A 23657-nucleotide genomic window follows, 5' to 3' on the forward strand; every position below is an offset into this window, starting at 1 on the left:
GGAGCCCACCCAACTTTATCATATAACAGGCAATGATGAGTGCTATATGGATCCCCAGTAATAAAACGAAGAGCTGAATGATAGACAGTGTCAAGTGCCTTCAGATTAGAGAGTGGTGCATGTCTGTAAATAACATCACCATAGTCAAGGGAAGACAGAAAAGTAGCTTCAATTAACTTTTTTCTGCAGAAAACAGGAAAGTGATATTTATTTCTGTGCAGGAAAGATAGCTTTTGTCTGAGCGTAGTGACAAGACAGTCAGTATGTTTCTTGAATGTGAACTTGTCATCTAGCCAGATTCCCAGGTACTTATAATGTGATACTCTCTCAATAACAGACCCATCTAAAGTAGATATATTAAAATCATTTTTCATGCCATGCTTAGATCGAGTAAAGACCATACATTTAGTCTTGCTTACGTTAAGTAGAAGCTTAAGACCAATGAGGGCATTTTGTAGAATATTAAAAGACTGCTGCAAATTCTCCAATGCTAGCTGTACAGAATCTGCAACACAATACAAAATTGTATCATCTGCATATAGATGAATAGAGCAGTTGGAAAGGAGAGAGAGTATGCTATTTATGTACATGGTGAAGAGTACCGGACCTAATACTGAACCTTGTGGGACCCCCTGCTGGGACTTAACTATGAGCATTTCTTGAAATGAGGTGGACTGTTCAAGCAACCCCTGTGAAAGTCTCAGAGGAAAGCTACATTTTAGTAATTGAGCAAGCGTTCAATCAGTCTCAGAAGAGTTTCAGGACTCATTACACAGTTTTCTGTGAAATAATTAGCTATAAAACAGTATTTCGCAGAGCAAACCCCATCCCATTTCCTCCTGTATGCAATGACACCACATGGAAGAGAAAGGACAAAAGGCCTGGCAAAGAAAAAAACAGACGAGTCGATGCTATTACAAGACCATCAAAGCTTTACTTTATTTTGATGAGAATTGTTGTAGGAAGTTGTCAAGCAAGTTCACCACAGTTATCTAAGGAAGTAAAAAAATCTACACTTGATTATTTCCCACGACACAATATGCTGCACATGGCGAGGAATGTGGGTGTAAGGGAGCCTCTACCACAGCTCAGTCACAAAAAAAGGCCACCAAGAGTTTGCTAAGCCTAATTCTGAAATAAAATGAAGGCTATAGTCAGAAGTTGATTTAGTAAGTCAGTCAGAAAAACAAACTAGTGTTTCCTTCAATTCACAGTCCAGCAGCCCTGGTCGACTCAAAGAACAGTAAGACATTGCTGCCACCTAGAGGTCAGTCCGGTAACACCCTAGGTTGGCTGTTAAAATCATGTAGAATTTCACATTGCTCTAAGGTAGAGATTCTCAACAGGGGCTCTACAGACATCCAGGGGGAGTTAGAGTGGGGGGCATTGAGAAGAAGTTAGCTTGGGAGGTACGTACATGTGGGGCAGCCCAACACTGTGGAGCATGAATGGCATATGCCAGAGAAAATCAGTATTGGAATATTCACCATTTGCACCCTGGACTTTTAGACTCTCCTCAAAATGCTTATTCTTGGCCATTTGAGCAGGCACATGCACCAGTGGCCTGCAATGGTCATTTTGCAGGGCTAGCATGTTCTTCCAGTGCCACCTGGCACAAAGGAGATCCTGCTGCTGGGCTGTAAAAGCCTATGCCCTCCTCCATGTCCCCTGGTGTATTACACATTGTGGTGGGGGGGGGGGGGGGGGGGGGGTACAGCAAAGCTTCTTGCAACACACCTTGATGTGCTATCTATCTAGGATGAGCAGCACTATCTAAGCATCTTCAGTGGGTGAGGGATAGACACTACCTCATGGGGTGGGAAAATGGACACTGATAACATGAATATGTGAGCAAAAAACCTGCCAGAAAGGATGGGAAAGAGAAATGGTCTGGAACACTGAGTCAGTGGTCTGGACTGGACACCATCTGCATCTGCAGAATAACTAGGGCTATGGGGTATCTGTTGTTTTAGTTTTTACCTATAATTTCTACCCGTTGCTTGTTAAATTTGCACGACAATAGCCTATGCTAAACAAATTAACAATGACCGTTGTTTCCTACCCTTTAGCAGTAGCCTACCACCACATATTTTTTTTCAAGGAAGACTGTGGTAGCCTACTACCTGGCTGCACAGCCCCTTTGGAACTTACTTTCCTCCCGGAACCAAATTCCAATGCCCACGTTGTACCCGGAGCACAAACGAAGGCGGTATCAACAAACTGACATGCTTCTGCTTCTGTCAGAAATCTTCGACCAAAGTCTTTTTTAGTTTGGTGATGACCCTTTGTCGTGGTCACCAGCATCGGAGTCAAAAATAGTGAGTTTTTGTTGGTTGTGAGTAGTTCATGGTATTTTGTCATCGTAATACCAGCATGATTTTGGTGGAATCTGGGCTTTACCTTGGGGGTGTCTTGGACCTTCAAGACCCTACAAACTTGAGCAGACTGGGAATTACACATGTTCTCACCGTGGACTCAGAACAAGTAGCTTTACCGCCTACGTTTATAACTAAATATGTTCGTGCTCTTGATGATTCATCAACTGATCTTCTCAGCAAACTGGATGAATGCATTCAGTTTATTGAAGGTGGAAAGCAACCATCGTCTTCTGTGTTTGTTCACTGGTAAGTTGCAATGTTGTGGACGAAGTCTACTATTTATCAAATGCACGTTTTTTGTGGATAACGGACAGTTGTTTGTAGTCACGCAGGCCAGAGTCGGAGTGCAGCAGTGGTGACGGGATATCTCATGAAGGCTCACCATATTTCCCTGGAGGAAGCCAAAAGTAAACTCACCCAAATTAAACCCGACGTGAAGTAAGTCGCATCAACCAAGTCAAGTCAATTGTACAAAAATCAATTGTCAAACATCTATGTAACAGGGTTAGCACAGAAGTTTGAAATTGCGTTTGACCAGTCTCCAATGTGCAGTTTAACTAAAAACATTTAAATCAGACATTGACAATAAGCACACACACACACACACACACACACACACACACACACACACACACACACACACACACACACACACACACACACACACACACACACACACACAACTAACCTACTCATACATGAATTTACAATTCTTTCTCAACGCATTCATTTACAGCATACACAAGGACAATACACACGTGTACAGTTTTTCAAACTCTAACATATTGATATAGATATGTAGCCTACAATACAACACACACACACGCACGCGCGCGCACGCACACACACACACACACACACACGGCCTGTCTGTGGCCTCAGATGAGAGAGGGAGACAGAGAGAGAAGCATTTTGACTACTTAGTTTTGCTCATTCTATATTCTTTGTTGATGTTTACCACAGACCGTTTTAATGAGGATCAATTATATTTTGTAGGATAAACGACAGTTTCTTGGACCAGTTAGCATTGTACGAGGCATTTGGATGCAAAGTGGATTTCTCCTCTTCACAGTATAAGCATTTCAGATTGAAACATCTCACAGAACAACTTACAGGTACATTTTTTTCTAGTCTACTATTAGTGTTGTGATGGCTTATAGCATTTACAGTGTGCATACTTGTGTAGAGTTGTAAAATGTTGCCATTGACCTAGATCTGAAGGATTTGCCGAAGGAAGTCTTTGCTGCAGATCCTGTGCAAACACCAGACACAGAAGTTGCCTACCGTTGTAGAAAATGCAGGTAATGTACATCCACATAAGTAACTTTACTTGCAACATCTTGTGTACATTTGGAGAGAAAAATAAATAAGTGTGTTAAGAATTACCTTTTCAGTAAATATTTGCAATTTGTTGACATTGTGTTGATCAGAGGTGTTTTAACTACGGTAAAGAAATGAACATACCCACAAAGAGAAACTAGCGAGCCTAACAAAGTAAACAACTTCACTGTTAAAGGTGTGTCCATGTCTGGATTTCTCTGGGTAGCTTCTAATATCAGTGTCTAGTAAATTTGCTTTGTCTTCTTTTTGTAAAGCGGCCTTGGGTTCCATCCTGAAAGGCGCTATAAAAAAAACTAAGATAGTATTATTATTAGTGTAGGGTAAAATGTGTTAACTCAGTCAATACTGCACTGTGGAACATATTCCTATTTCCCCCCACCCAGAGCCCATGTACACCATTGACTAATCTGCTCAGACAAGCACTGCACATACAACTTGAGGCACTGTAAAGGGGACAGTATCACCACTAAAAAGAGTGATGCCTAAACAGATGTTCTGAACAACCTCAAGGATTTTTCCCCCCTGAATCTCTCTTCTTGCATCATATTTTGATAATGTTTTCATAATATCTATCTGAATTGCTTTACAATGTATTTATTAACTCAGAGGGCCTGCACCAGAGTTCCAATGTACCTGGACTACTAGTTTACACATAAATGGGAAATTTAAACAACTTCGATTTTTTCTTTTTTCTTTTTGATCTAGACGTACACTCTTCTGTGGCTCCAGCATTCTTAGCCATGAGTTAGGCAGCGGCTCAGCTGCCTTCCCACACAAGAAAATGACAAGCTCTGGACACCAAGCAGGGTGCACCTCATACTTTATCGAACCAGTGCGCTGGATGGAGAATGCGCTTCTGGGAGTCATGGATGGACAGGTTAGTTAACTAGTGAACTAATGTTGAAGACTTCAGATTCAGGAGAGTATTTGAAGAATCAGACAATGCCTTGTGGGCCTTCCCCCTCAGGCCTTTCTGGCCTCTCTCTCTCTCTCTCTCTCTCTCTCTCTCTCTCTCTCTCTCTCTCTCTCTCTCTCTCTCTCTCTCTGACACGCCATTAGGACAATAGAGACTAATCTCTGTTGCCTTTTGCCGTTGGGCATAGCCAGTCCCCTTCTCATAACAGCGCACAAGACATGTAAAGGCACTGCCACTGGTCCATTATGAACTGAATGAACATTTCTCTGCAAGGCTGTACCCTACACAGATTATGCAACAGCAAACTACAACATAGTCCTCACATTGTATCTTATGATTTTGCCTAGAAACATCATCTACATGTGATTGAAATTCTAAGCTTCATTTGTTGCGTATGGCAAAACTGAAGCTACTTTTATGCACACATGTGCCTCACCTATCTCACGTTGCCTACAATAAACCATGGCTACAGGTTGTCAGTAGCTGTACTCTTACCACACTAAGCATTTTAATATACGCTTTGAATCCCTAAGTTTCAGGAAAAACAGTTGCTACACTTCTTATTGCTGTGTTCACACAATGGCACTTCTTTAAACATTGGCCTACCTCTTTTCGTTGAACACATTACTCTGACATTTTATTTAGGTGTTTCAGCGACACAAGTGCAATAAATGGTCACAAAAGAGCAGACTTAACTTGCTTCTTGAAAGTTGAGAGATAGCCTTCAAGAAGCAAGTGAAGACTCTCCTCTTTCGTGACCATTTACTGCACTGATGTCTTAGCTGGCCCTAACCCGGGGTAGACGTTTAAGATTCCCTGTTCTTGTGTGCCCTTTTTCAGCTCCTGTGTCCCAAATGCACTTCCAAGCTGGGATCCTTCAACTGGTACGGCGAGCAGTGTTCATGTGGCCGCTGGGTCACCCCTGCGTTCCAGATGCACAAGAACAGAGTGGATGAAATCAAACACATCAACATAGCCGGGCTGAAGTGATGGAATCAAAACCTTTCCATCTGTAGTCTTTCTCTGAAGCTGTTGTGCTTTAGCCCCTACAGGTTTGCTGCTAAAATTGTTAATTTAATACCACCTTCTAAAAATGAAACATTCCAGCATACCTCAATTGAAAAAAAACCCCTCTTTATCAATTGTTCTCCTAGTGAGGTTCATTGATAAACCTTGTGTATTCCCAATGAAAAGCATCTTTATGTGATCCTTATTATACTATTATGAACTGATTGATACTACCATTTTCTTGAATTCGATTTTTGCTTGTTCTGACTGACAACATCTGTATAGGCCTTTTCGCCCATTATGTGTTCCTTGAATTGACTGCAATACACATAATGGCCACAAGAGGGCCTTAAAGACTTGGTGCACACAGAGCCGTATATTAAGACTTATAAACGGCTCTGGGTGCACAATAGCTTTTAAAACACAGTTCAGTCGGATTCATTCCCTACATAGAACCATGAGTTTGTCGCACAAGAAATTGTATTGTATAGTTTCTACTTAAATATTTCATATTTTTTCATAGAAGACATTTTTGGAATGATATGCATTCATGTTTGAGAAGAGGGTGGGTGACCAAAGTGGAGCTATAACCCACCATACTGTTCAGGAGAGGGATGACGTTGGATAGAATATGCTCTTGTGTCCAGTTCTTGTCTAGTGTGCAGAGATGGAAAGGGGATTCAAGTGAAAGGTATCTTTCATTATATTGTATGTTCCTTTTCTGGTCATTCCTGTGTAGTTTTTGTCTAGGCTGGAGGGAGGGCAAGGGGGACCATTTCTTTTGAACTGAATTTCTTTTGAATTGTCCGAGTTGTGCACCTTAACCCGCCTGGACTGTTGTTGCTGCTCCTAGACAAATAAATGCATGCACACAGCCAGTGACAGCAGCAGTATAAGAAAGATGACTGGTAGTTCTTTGTGGACCATTTTACTTGCCGTAGACTCAGAGCGTGCTGTCCATCCTCTGCTGAGACTTTTTGACTAACTCTGATGTCTAACTCCCACTTCAGACTCTAGGAAATTGTGGATCCCTGAATCTGAAGTTCACATTTGGCACTCTGCTGTTGGATTTTGTGAGGGGGTAACAAGTTCACTAAAATTCACAACATTTTTAATCTTGAGAGTTTTCACTGTACACACATCCTTAGTTCCGTTTGTGAAGAGAGGAAAGGATAAGCTTAAACTGTGGCCACTAGTGCTGACTCAGTGTGGTGGTGATGCGTAGTATCCTAACAGACCCGTGGACCTGGAGCTCACCTGCTTGCATGTTTCCTCAGTCAGCGAATTAATTGGTTTACTTGAGTAACAGTCAATAATGTGTATATACATGTATGGGTGGATGGATGCAGGATGATGAGCGATTTTGGCTGTGTGCCGATTTTGTTTTCTTCTAGATTTCATAGTGACACATGCATAGACTGTTCTTATATTTTCTAGTGAAACATATGTGAATCATTTTTTAACACTTCCCTTTTGGGTGCCATTTGTCAATGTGTATTGTGCTGTACTTTGTATTTCTGATTTCCATCTAAATTTCCTTCTCACGGCTAAGTGAGTGGGCTGTGGGCACATTGACTTCCCCCCCTACTCCACCCATTGAAAAGTAATCGCATTAACACAGAATATCAGCATTTTTGGACTGGGACGCCATATTGAATTTCTCAGAGAGGCCCAGTTGGACTCCTCTGAATTTTAAGTATGGTGTTCCTATTATTATAGAGTGTTAGTACACAAGATTTGGTGCCAATCCATCCACCCATTGAAAAGTTATTGCACTAAAACATAAAATATGATCAATTTTGGACCCCATCTGGGCCGCCATGTTGAATTTCTCAGAGAGGTCAAGTTGGACATTCTAACGCACCAGAGATAAACCAAAACGTGGCATGGAAAACTACGAGGCATATTGAAGAGTGAAGTGTGGTCAACAAAGAAGAACAGCTGACAGCAAAGCATCAAGGATATGGACGTCCATAACTCCCATACACTGTTTCTGCCATTGACTTCAATGTTAAACGCATCATGGCAGTGATTAAGATAGAGAGAACCCTAACCAAGTATTGAACATTGCATGTTCTGTAGAAACTACCAAATTTAAACTGATTTGATGTGACCCAAATTTTGCTGAAGAAAATGGGGATGGGGATTACCATACAGAATGTGAATTCCGCAATTCATGGGTTTTTGAGCTGGAAGGCCAAAATATGTTAAAAAAAATAAACAAATGAATGATTGGAAAAATCTGGGCCATGAATCTTTAATCCATGACAGTTAAACATTATTGATGGAATTATGGAAATAAATCAACTTTTTCATGCTATTCTAATAAAGTGGCCTGGAGCTGTATGTTTGCCCTCGTCGTTTAGTAGGGGATGATGTAACACAAGGGGTCATACTGACTGTCTAGAATGCGATAAATGGTCCGCATAGTGAGGGGCACTTGGCTCTCCAACGGGCAACACTTGTAAGTCACTGTTTGTGTTTGACAGTGCCATTTCAGGCCCAGTGTTGTGTATTGTACATGTCTGTATCAGTATACTAGTCCTCTTACTGCGCAGTGTGTGTGTGTGTGTGTGTGTGTGTGTGTGTGTGTGTGTGTGTGTGTGTGTGTGTGTGTGTGTGTGTGTGTGTGTGTGTGTGTGTGTGTGTGTGTGTGGGCGCAACAACAGTATATGCGACGTATGCGTTGCAGGGGGGCGCCAGAGAGAGGGGGGCGCCTAAGAGAGGGCGTTGGAGGGCGCCAAATAGTTATTAAGTGGGTTTTTTTGGGGGGGGGGCGCACAAATATAGTTCTTGCATACCCCCCAGAAATGAGTAATTGCGCCCGTGTGTGTGTGTGTGTGTATGTTTACTGTTTTGTTTCTATCTTATGTCTTATCTATGTTTAGTTTAGTGTGTGTGTGTGTGTGTGTGTGTGTGTGTGTGTGTGTGTGTGTGTGTGTGTGTGTGTGTGTGTGTGTGTGTGTGCGTGTGCGTGTGCGTGTGCGTGTGCGTGTGTGTGTGTGTGTGAACTGCCAGAAGGCTGATTGTTGTGTGAGCTATACTGTAGCTGTTACTGTTTACTCCTACTGTATACTATGTGCAGGCCTTATTAGGTCTTTGTGTATTTTTGTATTTAGAAGACACCTTAATTTCCACTGTAATACATTAAGGGAGAGGGTGCAATTGCTATGTTAACAAAAGTCGATGAGAAACAGCTGCATGAAAAATCTGGCACTGAAGGCATTGTAGTTTGGACTGTTCAGGGGTGATTGACACAATAGGAGAGAAAGTTTCCTAAAAATCACCTACCTTTTCACCTACACCTTCACCTCACCACCAGGCCTTTCCCCCGCTGTGAACTCTCCTCTCTCCCCTCCCCCTGCCCCCCCCCCCTCTCTCCCTCCCGCACCAGGAAGCTGTTCTCGGGGGTTGATATCGGGCTCTGTTTCGCGTGTTACTGTATTGTACTGTGAATCTTGGGAGGGGGGCTCCTCTCAGGATAATCCGCAACTTATCCACTCCTCCACACACACACACATATTGCGCCCAGGCTGATACAATTGTCTGAAGGCGGACTTTATTACGTTGATTGATGTGTTTATTTTGAAGATTTTTGTTTATGGTTTGGTTTTTAACACTCCGAGAGGGCAGAAATGGCGGCCAACATGTACCGGGTCGGAGGTATGTAACGTTAAGTCTAGTTTTAATTAAGCGAGATAAATCTCCAGCATCATGTTGGCTTGGTTGATTTGTTGAACCCCTCCTGTAATTCAGTTTGAAGGCCATCGGTGTTTAGGGCAAGACACTGGCAGTTGAAGTGAACCTGGGCCGTGATTTTTGAAATGTTTCAGATTCGAATTTGGGTCAGGCCTCTGTTTTAGCATCACTAGCTATTGGCTAGCAAGCAGTCGCCTAGATGCCGAGCTAGCATTGTTGCCGTACAATAACATTAACCTGTAAAATGCTAATGTTGCATTTCATTTGTACTAATATATCGAACGAGACATCGTCCCCAGTTAGTTAACAGTTGTCCGGTTGCAGAGAATGAATTGTATTTTGTAGTATACTGATTGACCCCAGAGAATTATTGAGATTGGTATCAGAAACACAGTAAGGATGCATTGAAGTTGGTTAGCCGACTCTTGGGCTCATGTTAGCGCCTTGTGCTAATTTAGTATGCAAGGTTATAGGTAATGGCTAATTATTCTTACGAAACAATAGATTTGCTGGTGTGCTTGGAGGGGGACGTGAAAAGGGGAGCCGGCTGTATTGGGCAAATGTTAGAACCATGGATGCACGAATAAGTAAAAGATCGCAACCCTGCTCGGCACGAGCGAGCCGCGCAATTAGCCTGCTTAGGTATTGGCTATATTAGCCGTCTTTGCCACGGCATCTGACATTGTTTCATGGCGTCGTTACACCGTGGCAATGAAAATGCGTTTAATTGGTTTCACACCCGATTGGAATCAGCGAGTGTTCATCAAACAACTCAAACCGGAAATTCGACTGCATTGCAATGTGTTGCAACTAAGTGTCATTCTTTGTTTGCAACCTTGTATTGCCAGTGCTACTCTGGTTATTTACACAGATCTTGGTACAAAGTATCGGAATGTTGGTCACGTGGTTTATAACGATATACGTCCCCCTGGTTTGAAATGCATTGCACTACAACCGTCAGCGGGTTATGTGTGAATGTACTATTGTTTTTTTCTGTCTTTCTCTCACGAATTACTGTGCAAGTCACGTATCACTATTATTGTGCTTCTGCAAGTACCAGGGAAGAAAATAGCATGTGAGCCACCAAATAAATCTTAACAATTAACTTTTGACACGGGCACTGATTTTACTTTATAAAGCTGCATTGCGCCACTTTGTTGTTGCTTTGACTCGCCGCTTTCTTTTAATGGTGACTTTATAAGCATACCTCAGTCATCTAGTAAGCCATGGTCAACATGCATCGCTATTTTTACGAACAACTTCCCATAAGAAGAAAAGAACGAAAGAAAGCCCTGCTATTGGGAAACTCCAACTCCCATTGTCATTGTGACACAGCACTCCACAGCACACAAGGGAACAGTGCATTGCACACAACGAAATTGCATTTATGCCTCACCCGTGCAAGGGGACAGCCCTCAATGGATCCCCCAAGGGAGCAGTGCGGCAGGACGGTACCATGCTCAGGGTACATCAGTCATGGAGGAGGATGGGGGGGAGCACTGGTTAATTACTCCCCCCACCAACCTGTCGGGACTGGGAGTCGAACTGGCAACCTTTGGGCTACAGTCTGACGCCTTAACCGCTTACCCATGACTGGGTGATGGACAATGAAATAGGCTTAAATTCTATAACTGCACTTTGCATAATCAAATGTCACTAAATGACTCCCTGGGGACCCAGCATCCTCTGTTCATTACAGTCAATCAAGTGGTTTGGTCTTCAAGACAATATTAGCCAAGTGGTCCTTGCAGCAGTCAGATGACTACCACATTAGAGTGAATACATGTGTGAGGCGTTTTTAATTTTGCACAGAAAAAATGAAATGCTCTCTGGTGACAAAAGGAAATCACACAGTTTTCATTAACTGACTTAATCGAGTTGTTTGCCGCTGCCATTCCTGTCCCCCTCCTGAGCAGTAAATGCATTGCTTGTGTAAGTACATACATGGTATGCCACAGATTGGAAGGTAACTTAAATGCTCTGCTCATGTGACTTTCCGTCTTCTGTAACAGGTATCTCATGAGTCTCGTCACTGTTTGTTAAGCCCTGAGTGGTACAAACTTCCAGCTGGCTCATGTGATTATTTCCCCCAACTTTAGAATGTATGTGGATGCTCATCAGCTGTCCTGCATAACTGTATTGATTGCCCGTCTTCTTGATTTATTCCACTGATTTTTTTCTTCCTGTCTATTGTTTCAGATTATGTCTTCTTTGAGAACTCATCCAGCAACCCATACCTAATCAGAAGAATAGAAGAGCTGAATAAGGTACTGGGATGGGGATTTGGCTATGCAGAGAAGGCATGGGCTCATGCATGTTGGCTTTGTGAGAAGCCTAACGTTCTTGGAGCCTCAGGGCGGCAGTATTTCATCTCTTGTATTTGCCTACAGTATCAACGGAAGCAGCCATTCATCATGGCTTACCTTATGATATAAGTTAATGATCTTTATTATAAAGATCATTATTTATTTATTTTCTTTAGAAAGCAGATTTTTATGGGAAACGTTCATACCAACGAAAGGTGTATTGGCTCATGATGATGGGGAGTCTGATGGGGATGGGGAGTCTCTCTTTGGATTGCTGTTGTTTTTTACTGCATAATGAATTCACAATGTTAAAAATGGTTACAGTTATAATTATCAATGACTAGTCAATTGTGCGTAGCTCAGACTATTTGAATGGCCAGGAAATGTATGACTTTGAATATATAGTATACAGTCAGTATTCTTGCAGTGGTACATGGGTCAGTGATGTTTCAGCAGTAGCACACGTCAGGGCGGCGCAACGACAGCCAGTTCCACTATTGTCTGGATTTTTAGGGGCCAAGCAGCGAAGCTGGCGAAGGCCCCTATAGAGTTAGTAGGTTTTCTTCATTATTATTATTATTATTATTATTCTCTAGTCACCATTCCTATCCCTCTGCAAGTCTATGGCAGCCCATAGAACCGTAGGCAGGAAAATGCTGTAAATTGGCACACACATTCGGGGCAGTCTCAGCATTACCCACAGCAATTTATAGGACCCCAGCCCCAACGCTCTAGCGCCACCAGCAGGTCAAAGTTGCAGGTACATTTCTGCTTGTAACTTTTGAACCGCTGGGCCAATTTTCATAAACTTGGTATCCCTGGAATCCTTGAGTCAAGACGAATCCAACGCACCCTATGACGTCATTTTCCGCCAGGATAGTTTTCCCGCCATTTTGAATTTTGTAAAATTCAATAAAAATGTTAATTTTCCCGCAATTTTTGACCAATTCACCTGAAATTCGGTATATATAGTATTTCTGGACTGAGCCACACATGGGGTCTTCAGGAATATTGGATATCTTTTATCGTTTAGCCGTGAGAGCCAATCAAAATTGTCGTAAACGTGGCAAAACAGGAAGTGAGGTCATATCTCAGCAACCGTTTGGCAAATTGGGCAGGGATTTTGTACACACATAGTAGTCCATCCCATGACCTACCACAAAAAAAATCAGATCCCCAGCTCAAACTCTGTAGCGCCACCAGCAGGTCAAAATTTTATTTACATTTTTGCCTGTAGCTTTTGAACCGTACTCCCAATTTTCAAAATATTGGTACACAGGTCATCTTCACACTATGCTGCACCCAGGTATGGATTTTCGTAACGATTGAAAAAACTATCAGCTCTCAGCAGCCATTCAAAATTGTGGAAAGAATGGAGGGATTTTTCTCATCTCTCTGTCTCCTCTGCCCCCCTTGCATACGTTCACTGACACCATTCTCGGCAGGGGGTCAAGCCCCACTGCCCCAGCCCCTGCACCCCACCCCCCACCCCCTCCTCACACACAGACAGACAGAGGGAGAGGGAGAGGGAGAGGGAGAGGGAGGGGGGAGAGGGAGAGGGACAGAGAGGGAAGAAGGGAGGGAGGGAGGGAGAGGAAAGAATTTTGAACACCTCTTGTCGTTTGCCGGTGACAGCCAATCAAAATTTTCATAAAGGTGGCAAAACAGGAAGTGAGGTCATATCTCAGCAACCGTTAGTCAATTTCTGTTAGGATTTTTTGCACACATTCTAGTCCATCCCATGACCTCCCACAAAAAAATCCAGACCCCAAGCTCTCTAGCGCCACCAACAGGTAACAGGAAGTGAGCTCATATCTCGGCAGCTCTTCAACGGATTCAAACTAAACTTGGTTTACGTGATCACACTCTCGTCCAAGGAATGCACACCAACATTAGATTTGGACCAAAGGGGGCGCTGCAGTTCCTTCTGTTGCCGTGGCGGCTCTGGCAAGTTTACTGCTTGGCCCCGCATTGCTGCTTGCAGCTATATTTTTGTTTGTTGTTAGTGGACTATCTAACAAGACTAGTCATTGCAGTATGACATTAACCACCAATTACTAATTAATTTATGGGCATTATATGCGGTTGCGCCACCTGACGTCTGAGGCCCCCCAAAAATGTCTTTGACCCACACACTTCCCTTCATTTGTGTCTGTGTAAAGTGGTGAAATGGTCGTTTCGAATATTTTCTCGGTGCCTATCGCCATCTCTGATGGTTCTTCTCAAACTGCTTCACCCCTTCAGTTGAATGGAAAGTCATTCTTTGTGTTGTGTCTAAGGAGATATGCCAGATTTAACCAACCTTAGTTTGAGAGCATGGAGAAAATGCCACACTGGACCATTAAGACCTACATTTGATATGTGATATGTGGTCATCATTACATTTGTTTTGTAGCTGTCTGCTGCCATGGGTTGGCTTGGGCTTTTCTTGGTTCCTCCTATATGTCTACTGTCAGACATCAGATGAGATAATGTCCCGTCTAGATTGTTTGCCAAGTGTTGGACATACAGTTAAATGGTAGCGCTGCTTCTATTTCTAAATTGGGGCCTTCATTTAGAGTAGTGTTTCTCAAGGGGGATGCTACAGCTCCCCAGGGGGCGTTGGGGAGCCCAAGGTGGACGTTGAGAAGGATACAGCTGTGTGGGTGCGGGGCTTAGTTCCCATTAGTCTATTTTATTATTCAATACTAAGGGGGTGTTGGCAGACTTATGATGAGGTCAAGGGAGCGTTGGTAGGCTCATAATGAGGTCATGGGGGCGTTTGTTCAAAAAAGGTTGAGAACCACTGATTTAGAGGTTAACACCAGTACACAACTCACCCATACTTCCTTGTGATTTGGAGCCTTCTGGGAGAAGGTGGCGTCAGGTGATATCTACAAAACTCCACACGAGAGTCGGCAGAGCATTGATTTGCAGGGACTAAATCGGTTGGTTTTTAATATGTCCATTGTGATACATTTGTGCTATTTCCGTTATAGTCCCATTTCAGAGTTTTAAACATCAGGGCTTTCAAACAAAGTACCATGTTAGTGAGATGCTCAATTGACGCCATGACTTCATGCGTGCGCCTGAGTTAGCATTTTCAGTTTGAAAGCCTGGATATTTAAAACTTTTAAAGTTATGAGATTTGGCACTCTGGTATAGGTTCTAACTACAACTTTTTCTAAGTTTTGTCTATCCAGATATGTAGTAGTATTGGTAGTAAGAATGTAGAATACCTTGTTCACTGAGTTGTGTCAAAAAGTGAATGGGAAACAAATATCACATCAGACAATGAAATGGTCTAAAATGTAAGTGTACCTGGATTGATTCTTCATCACAGTATTTATAATCACTTGTTGTGTGTAAATCACTGCGTGGGCTGTTGATGTATGATGGTAGAAACACTAACTGGAGAAGGCTTCACACCTCGTTTTTGTCAGAGATTGGCTGACAAATAGACAGTCAAGGACCCATGCGATTCATAGAAGAAATTGATATTTATGATCTCGTCGTAATCGTGAACTGAGGGAGAGGCATGAATGACTCACCCAGGCTGGAAGTCTTTACCCTCAACATCAAAGCCATAAGGGATGACAAGTGTTTCTTTCTTTTCTGAAAATGAGCGAATGTCCTAAAAAGTGTTTTCTGGTGTCTCTGGCAGACTGCGAGCGGAAATGTGGAGGCCAAGGTGGTGTGTTTCTACCGGAGGAGAGACATCTCACACAGTCTGATCCAGCTGGCGGACAAGCATGCGAGTATGTGTCTGAGGGGGTCGGGGGAACTAAGTCATCTGTGCAGATTTTTTTAACATTACAGACTTGAGTTTGTTGTTGTGTGGTGGACTCCACTTCAGCATGAACAAACTGACTCTGTATAAAATTGTCGTCCAAGCAAGTGAATATGTGTGGATGTTACTGCATTATTACAGTTTTTTGCTGCATCTGTAGATTTTAAGTGCATCTGCTTCTGTGTGTAAACGCGCACGCGCGCGTGTGTGTGTGGATATTTTGTAGGTCTTCTTGCTAGTGTAATGAGAAGACCTACCAAATATCCACACACTACTTTCCAACTATCCACACACTACTTTCCAACTTTATGATTGGGGGGGGCAAAAAGGTCCGTGCCCCCCCCATAGTCGGCGCCAGTGTGTATATATATATATATATATATATATATATATATATATATATATATATATATATATATATATATATATATATATATTATGATATAATACAATTATGCATATTTGCAGTTATTTTCTTTATTTCCAAGTAGTCACACATGAGAAATGCTCATAATGTAAAACACTTTTCTCTTTTTTTTTTCAAATGAATATTTTTATTCTTCCTTTTTCATTTATTTAAGCTTTGAGCCTGCATAGTGACAAATAAAATAATTACTTAATTATATATTAGCTGTAATAATGGATGAAATTAGTTTATCACGATATATAAACGATATGAAGAAAGGCCAAGATGGACACTTTTCTATCACGGTATCGGATATATACTTGTAGTATATAGTTATATTGCCCAGCCCCAAATGAGATTGTGTAGTGTGTGTGTAACCTATGCCTCATGGTTGTATGCACACAGAGGACCTGGAAGAGGAGAGAGATAGTCCCTCAGAGCCAGAACTGTCGGAAAAACAGAAGCACCAGCTCCGTCACAGAGAGCTCTTCCTGTCACGCCAGTATGAATCCCTCCCAGCCACACACATACGGTAAGACCAATGCACAAACAATTATTGTTTAAAGAGGTTTGGGTATTACTGTCACATAATACAATGTTGTTGTTTTTTTTTGTTTGGTATTGTTTATTTGTCTTATGACTAACCACAAACACATTTTGCTTAAGTGATACATTTTCATTTTGGGGTCTCACTGTTCAGCTCAAAATTGTATGTACAGTGCTGTAGTAAAACACCTTGCCTAATCTTGTCTCTATTTCACAAGTTAGCTCATTTCTTTGAACTACAAAGGGCCAAATTATAAAATGACGAACACATTTCACAAATATGACTCGTACACAGATGTCATGTATCACAAATATGACAAATACATTTTGTGTTTGTAAAAATGTGGCGGTATGGTGGTATTACTTTTCTTCTTCTTCTATTTTAGGGGGAAGTGTAGTGTTGCACTTCTCAATGAGACGGAGTCAGTGTTGTCCTATCTGGATAAAGAGGTATCAGCCTTGCCGTTATTTTGCATATTAACTGTGTATAAAACTAATGCACAGATTATTTATTCTTTTTTTGGCTTCCACTGACATTGAATGGTGGTTAACTTCCTTGTATTTTTTTCTTTCCAGGATACATTCTTCTACTCGCTTGTGTACGATCCCACACAGAAGACACTACTGGCCGATAAGGGGGAGATTCGTGTAGGACCACGCTTTCAGGCAGATGTCCCAGACATGATGCAAGAGGGTAAGTAACCACACGCTCCTCAGTCCTGAATGGGTTTTTGCTAGATTACGCCTGCGACAGAAAGTTCATTTGCCGGTTCCAGAATTTTAAGAATGGTGTTCGCAGGTGGAAGATGGACACAGAGGCAGAGATTTGTCAATCATGTTCAGAGTTTACTGAGGATACTCAGGTCAATTACAACAATACAGCTTAATCAGTCATATCATCGGAGAAAGGCGCATACATTCAAGCGACAACGTTCCAGTCTGAACAAGCCCGAAATCAAATGTTTTTGGATGGTCTGTAGTCCATTTCATCTATTTGGGGCTGGCTGGCAGAAGTGACCAACCTCCCACTTTTTAAACTTTTTCACAGCAAACGCTTGTTTGGCAGAATCCATTGATCCAATTTGGAGGAGTTGTTGTCTTTCCTGAAGTTTTTTTTTTTTTTTTTTTTTTAATTAAAATTTGTAAACTAAATATTTTAGCACTAAACATTGGAATTAGTAGAATGAGTGGATGCTTGATATCTGCACCCAAAGCCCTCAGTATAATCCTCACCCAGTTGTTAAGCATTTTAAACCCCCTCGAAGCAAGTTTGAATTCTTTCAAGTTTGAACAGCATCTCAGCCAGTTCTCTGAAAATCCATGCAGTCCGTAAAGGTGCACTGTGTAGGGTGGTGGCCAGAGTTGGTATTGCAACTAAAAAAAGACAAAAGTGATTTGGGTGACTAGAGGCGATTTAAGCAACAGTTTGTAGTTGAACTTCAGCGAATATTATGTTATGACGTAGTTCGGCAACAGTCACTGTAGCCCATTGTTATTTCGCAATACTTGCATTTTGCTTTTATCGGGCATACTCTGTCACTTCTATGTCTCGTGTCTCTCTTCCTATGAACACACTTCCAGCTACTCTATATAGCTTTAGTCTCTTCTGTTGTGTTTTTGGGGTAATGTAATCTTGTGATGTTCAAGACTGTGAAACCATGGCAGGGGCAATGTCTGTTTTGGTGGTGAAACAAGTTGCTTCAGTCAGTCAGCACCATAATTGTAAACCTAATCTTTAGTGTTTCAGTGTTAATTTCAGCTTTTGTTAGTCACATTGAGATGAAAGTTTCTTTTCATCGTGGAAATTTGCTAAAAAAAAAAAAAGGTTTTGGAAAAGTCATGGAAAATCATGGGTGAAAATATGTTAGAATCCTAAAACTTTGCATAGTGCTGCTTTAAGTTGATGCTTTTCCCCAAGGGATTGCCTTTATCCCTAATGTAGCCTATGTACATGTCTAGTTATTTCTTGACTATAGCAACAGAAGCTTTTACTTGGTGTAAGCATCTGAAACCACAGCTTTGATGCTGGTTTGCTCCACAGTAGGAGCAGCAAATCCCATGTGGGTGCCTACGTGATGTGAATAGTGCATATTTTGTAGACTTCCAAGTGGATATTTGCAAGGGCCAGAAGTGGGCCAAGGCCAGGAGCAGTAATGATGGCAGCTTCCTCATTCTCGTCTGGTGGTTCCCTTTTGATTAGACTTCAAGAGTCTAGTGAAGGGTGAAATCGGAGCTTGTGGAAGTGATTTGTAAGGGCAGAGATGAACGACTTCATCAGTGGATCAGACACCTGTGGCTGGGAGGGGATCAGGCAGGGTGGGGTGTGTGAGTGTGTGTCCCAAATGAGGAACATTTGTCAGTGATGCCTGCAGGTGTGATGAGGGGGCTTCTCTTCAGCAGAGAATCACACAATTGTTGGCAGCTCACTCTAATTAAAACCTAAATAAACGATAGCGAGCTATCTGCGCGCTCAGACCGTAAAGCAAAGTCATTTTGTCGCATAGGATATTAACATCCTGTTTTTTATGTCTTCATTAAAAAAAAAACACACACACACACACACCACAGAATTTGTTATTTAGAGAATTCATGTGTTGCATAGTGTGTGTGGCAGAGTGGGTCCTAAGTGTAATTACGATGAGCGATGGTTACCTGGGCCCGACCGACACAGGTTTTAATAAAACTTGGTGTGCCATTTTAGTGACAAAGTAGAACCCCAGAACTGAATGTGCTTGAATCTGGCATTAACGGACTACGATTTTTTAAAATAAGATGGTAGGACACTCTCCTTTCATCCTTAATTATTTCAACCAATTTAAGTTACAAAGAGTTTGCTTGATAGTTGTGATGGAGATGGCTGATCGATAGAAGGGGTCTTTGAACTTGCCACTTGTAGCAAACAAGCTGTATAAAGGGTGATCATTCTTATGGTACATTCACATACAGGTTCACGAGTACGGGGGCAGCGCTAGCACGAGACGGTTCACGGGCTGTTCAGTTGTCCTTTTCACACTGGACGGTTTGCAATCAGCATCCCGTCCCATTCCAATGGGAGCCCGGTCATAGCACGTGCATGCCCACGCAGAAAATAGACTCTAGTTCTAAGTTACAACGCACACGTTGCAACACACACACGGGCTCCTGTTAGTGGGCCTGTCCATGTGCTGCCACCGCTGACACCGCACTTAGGTGTGAAAAGAATAATCTGATTTCATGTTTTTTAATCCATTTCGAATTGAGAACACGAATGCATTCGGCCACGTTTTGCCTACCCATGCTTGCAGTGTGAATGAGCCGTTACATGGCACTCTTGTTCAGTTTAGGATTTGCTCAACTGAACTAAAACATGCACCAGTGATGTACACTGTTTTCCATATCAGTTTATTAGATGCATCTCACGCATCTCTATAAAAGGCTTTGTCAGTCAGTCCGTGACATGTTTCTTGTGTCCACAAGGTGGCAGAGTTGAGTAAAAAGGTTGAGAATCACTGGCATAGACGGACGCATCTGTTGTCCGCCTTTCGGACTTGTTTAACCTGTGCTTTAATCTTTTCACGCCATAGGTCTAGAAGATGACAGAGACCAGTCCAAGTTGGAGGAGCAGATGTGGGACCCAGAGTGTCCGCTGACCAACAAGCAGATTGACCAATTCCTGGTGGTGGCTCGGTACGTCTCCCTTTCTCCCGTTCCCCTCTTGTTAATGCCTAAACTCTGGCTGTGTCCTCCCTCTCTGTTTCTGTTATCCCTGTAGTAAAGACAGGTTTGCGAAAACAAATTTAGAGCTGCTTTGCAAAATGACACTGCCATTTGGATAATTTTGGGAAACTGACTTTTTTATGGGGCATTGCATTGCCAAATGCATGGTGTAGTTTTTTTAAAAGTATGTCAAAGTGACATGTCTCAAAGTATTTCACTGGCAAGAATTCACACATAGATGATATGATACCTGAGCAGTCATTTCCAATGATAAAATGCAAAATTGAAAAAAATGGTGCTGATGTCATTTTGCAATGATACTCTTCAAATGTTGATGATCCTGCTTACACGTAGCACTGACAGGTCAGGATGTGTTGGGGGTTGTTGATGAGCGTTTTAATGGGTGCATTAGAAGAAGCTGTCTGAAAGGGATGTTTGGGTGACCCGCCGTGTGTATTGACCCCGTGGAGCTCTCGATGAACTGTTCTGGTGGAAACAGGAGAGGTGAGGTTCACATTTAATTCTAGTACCGTGATTTGGACAGGTGTGGTTTTATGTTTTTTGGATACAGTCAGTGTTAAAACCGGAACATCCCTTTCAGAGAGTTCAGACAGTTTCCTCTTGCATCCACAGTAAATTCTGTTGACGTGGTATGCAGACATTACCTTGGATACCGTGGCTCTTGATACATCACAAAGACTTGCTGTCTGTCTCGGTCAAAGATGCAACAGTTACACACGCACCAAGATTTTTTCCTTTTTGAACTCTGATATGTCACCCACAATGCTGTGTGTGTTGCAACATTTTGGGCAAAACTGTGCTCTTACCCTGCTAATTGATTCTTCACACTTCACCTTTGCACATTACTGATGCAATGATCAATTTATGAAGATTGGCCAACAGGCTGGTCCATTTGAGCCATGAAACTTCCCACTCTAAAATGACAGGTGTTTCCATTATTTTCTCCAACCTGTGTATTTAGGCTGTTTGTTTGTCATATCTACCTTTTTATTCATAGCATTTTGCTGTACTCCTATGGTAGTTATTGTGGCCAGGACTGTAAACTGAATTGCCCATTGCTAGGAAGAAGCAAAACGGTTTCCCCAGTTCTGATTTCGTTGGTGTTGGTGTTTGCAGGGCGGTGGGCACGTTTGCTCGTGCTCTGGACTGCAGCAGTTCCGTCAGACAGCCCAGCTTACACATGAGCGCAGCAGCCGCATCGCGAGACATCACACTGGTACTTGCACCTCCTCTCCTCTCCTCTCCTCTCCTCTCCTCTCCTCTCCTCTCCTCTCCTCTCCTCTCCTCTCCTCTCAACCATCATCCCCTCTTTGCTCCTCATTTCACACCCCTCCTCATCACTGTATAAGCACCCCCAACCCTTGCCCCTCACACCGCCGGCGTTGAACGCGTGGAAAGATGCGGAAGTAATTGACTTTGTATGGGAGAGCAGGCAGCAGAAGCGTTAAAAGCCGCAAAAGCGTTTCTAGAGCCAAGGGCGTCAAAAGTTGAACTTCATCTAAAAATATGTAATGAGCTCGGCGGCAGCAGGCGGCAGCCAATGAAATGCTCGCATTTTTATAAACAGGAGCTTCGGTTGGTCGAGATCCCTGATCCCGAACGCTTCAGGTTGAATCTTTTGCTGTGTTCTACACCCCTGACCTGTGCTTTCCAGGAGTCAGCAGCGTTGTAGCTCTTTCAACGCCGGTGGTGTGATCGCACGGTTACAGTTGATGCAATTGATTTGAAAGTCAGACAGGCAAAGTGTAATGTTAACATGACAGCCACTAATCAGGTGCACATGCTCGCATATCATTCTGATTCTTGTTTCAAGTATTCTGTATTCAGTTTTACTTTACAGAAGACGTGAGATGTTACGTATTTTTTTTAGGTTGAGAATTTTTTTTTTTTAAATGCCGTCATCACTTAGTTTCCCGTGCTGTAAAACTTTTGACTGGTTTATTGATGATTGATTGTTTTCAGTTCCATGCCATGGACACGTTGCATCGGCACAACTACGACCTGTCGAGTGCCCTCAGCGTGCTGGTGCCGCAGGGCGGCCCGGTTCTGTGTCGCGATGAGATGGAGGAGTGGAGCTCGTCAGAGGCCAACCTGTTTGAGGAGGCACTCGAGAAGTACGGCAAGGACTTCAACGACATCCGGCAAGACTTTGTGAGTACAGAAGTCCTGCCGTAACCCAAAGCTTCACGGAAAGGGAAAGCCACCAAACCTTTTTTTTTTAAAGGTGCACTGTGTAGGATGTTGGCCAGAGTAGGGATTGCAGCTATGCTGCTCATTGTTGATTTGTTGTTGATTTGATTGGCCATTGCAGGCAAAATTCACTTCTCATTTGCGTAATATTAAACTTAGTACAATATTTTTGCTCCTGTTAGCTTGCCTTCAACTCCCTCATAGGAATGGATGTCGAAGTTCGCCTCGCTTGGCCAAATTCATGTGTAGGTTTCCCTGGCGTTACTCTAAATCAATGATTTTTTTTCTCTTGCGTATTTATACGGCATTTTGGTAAAGCAATGAGTCAGAATCTGAAGAGGCTTATTTTCAGGGGTAAGCAGGAGAACATGTAGGAAGATGAAATTAGTTTTATTTGGGGTGCCTTTTAATGTGGACCATCATCATTTCTCAAAGGCTTTATAGTTTTAAGTTCTGACTGTAGACATTGCCAGCATCTCTGTTGAACTTAGTGGCGTAGCAGGTGTTTACTGCTGAAATATGGTAGAGGTATTTTGGTCTTGTACCATTTCATGATTTATAAGCAAGCAGCAGCGATATTGTCATGTTTGTTTGAAGTGACTGGATTTAGGTGTAGGTGACAATGTGATCCGCTCTGTCGTTTTTCAATAGAACTCCAGCAGTCGGATTTTCTAGCAGCTGAAATTGTGTTTTGAAGTCATCCATGCCCAGTAATGTCATACTTTATTTTATTATTACTTAATTATTACTTTATTTTCATCTGCCTTTGATTAAAATGAAGTTATTTATCTACATTCTCTTTTAGATAATGCTATCTATGATATTTTTTTATTCTTTCGCTTTCTCCTTGTCAAGCACATTGAATGACAACTGTGTATGACGATGTGTTTTACAAATGCTATCGCTATTTATTTTTTAAATCAGTGAAGCGATAACTGTTAGATTAGCTACATCCTTTTCAAGAAACTTATCCTAGAATTGTTAGCTTCTTTAGTCGTTTAATTACATTCTAATCAACAAAGTAGCTAATAAATACATGTATCGTGTTGACGCAGAGAGAGTCCAAAATGCTATGGGGCTAGGTGTTTGTCATTGGAAGACCCATTGGAGTCCTGCACAGTGTATGACAAAAACCTGTTGTCTTGTCGGCTGGCGATTTTATCCACTTGCTCGCACGCTGTACTGCCGATGTTACCGTTTAGAAGCTACATTGTGTTGAAAAGTGTTAGCCGCTGCCGACAAGGCGAGGTTTCGCGATCTGAGGCTGTCTCTGATTGTTTGGGAGTTGCTGTCACTCAAATGTAAGGCTCACGTGTACTAATTGGAGTGATGCAATATAACTTAATTTATAAAGCATATAAATGATTCTGATGTGCTGATG

At 42.3% G+C, this 23657-nt stretch overlaps 2 protein-coding genes across 2 annotated transcripts in view; both read left to right on the plus strand.

The window, feature by feature from the left end:
• Positions 1-2191: 2191 nt before the first annotated feature.
• On the plus strand, positions 2192-7978 carry dusp12 (dual specificity phosphatase 12). The gene is made up of 6 exons (XM_063216759.1): positions 2192-2624; positions 2703-2816; positions 3375-3493; positions 3592-3679; positions 4425-4596; positions 5476-7978. Exons 1-6 carry the CDS (start codon positions 2347-2349, stop codon positions 5623-5625), a joined length of 921 nt encoding a protein of 306 aa, XP_063072829.1. The 5' UTR covers positions 2192-2346; the 3' UTR covers positions 5626-7978.
• A 1068-nt stretch (positions 7979-9046) lies between these two features.
• The window catches only part of mta3 (metastasis associated 1 family, member 3), a 29178-nt gene continuing 14567 nt past the window's right edge, over positions 9047-23657 (plus strand). Inside the window, exons 1-9 of the mRNA XM_063216762.1 lie at positions 9047-9306; positions 11542-11609; positions 15292-15385; positions 16229-16355; positions 16756-16819; positions 16946-17063; positions 19933-20035; positions 21203-21302; positions 22049-22237. Of these exons, the coding sequence (XP_063072832.1) occupies positions 9279-9306; positions 11542-11609; positions 15292-15385; positions 16229-16355; positions 16756-16819; positions 16946-17063; positions 19933-20035; positions 21203-21302; positions 22049-22237 (891 nt within the window). The 5' untranslated portion in view covers positions 9047-9278. The remainder of the gene's footprint in view (positions 9307-11541; positions 11610-15291; positions 15386-16228; positions 16356-16755; positions 16820-16945; positions 17064-19932; positions 20036-21202; positions 21303-22048; positions 22238-23657) is intronic.

Source organism: Engraulis encrasicolus, chromosome 15 (genome assembly GCF_034702125.1).
Source record: "Engraulis encrasicolus isolate BLACKSEA-1 chromosome 15, IST_EnEncr_1.0, whole genome shotgun sequence".
NCBI lineage: Eukaryota > Metazoa > Chordata > Actinopteri > Clupeiformes > Engraulidae > Engraulis > Engraulis encrasicolus.

What these genes read in the sequence shown, in the direction of transcription:
- dusp12 (XM_063216759.1), top strand. Translation starts at nt 2,347, where the DNA reads ATGGTATTTTGTCATCGTAATACCAGCATGATTTTGGTGGAATCTGGG. An exon ending in TCTTCTGTGTTTGTTCACTG is followed by an intron (nt 2,625 to 2,702) that starts GTAAGTTGCAAT and finishes AGTTGTTTGTAG; the next exon opens with TCACGCAGGCCAGAGTCGGA. An exon ending in CAAATTAAACCCGACGTGAA is followed by an intron (nt 2,817 to 3,374) that starts GTAAGTCGCATC and finishes TATATTTTGTAG; the next exon opens with GATAAACGACAGTTTCTTGG.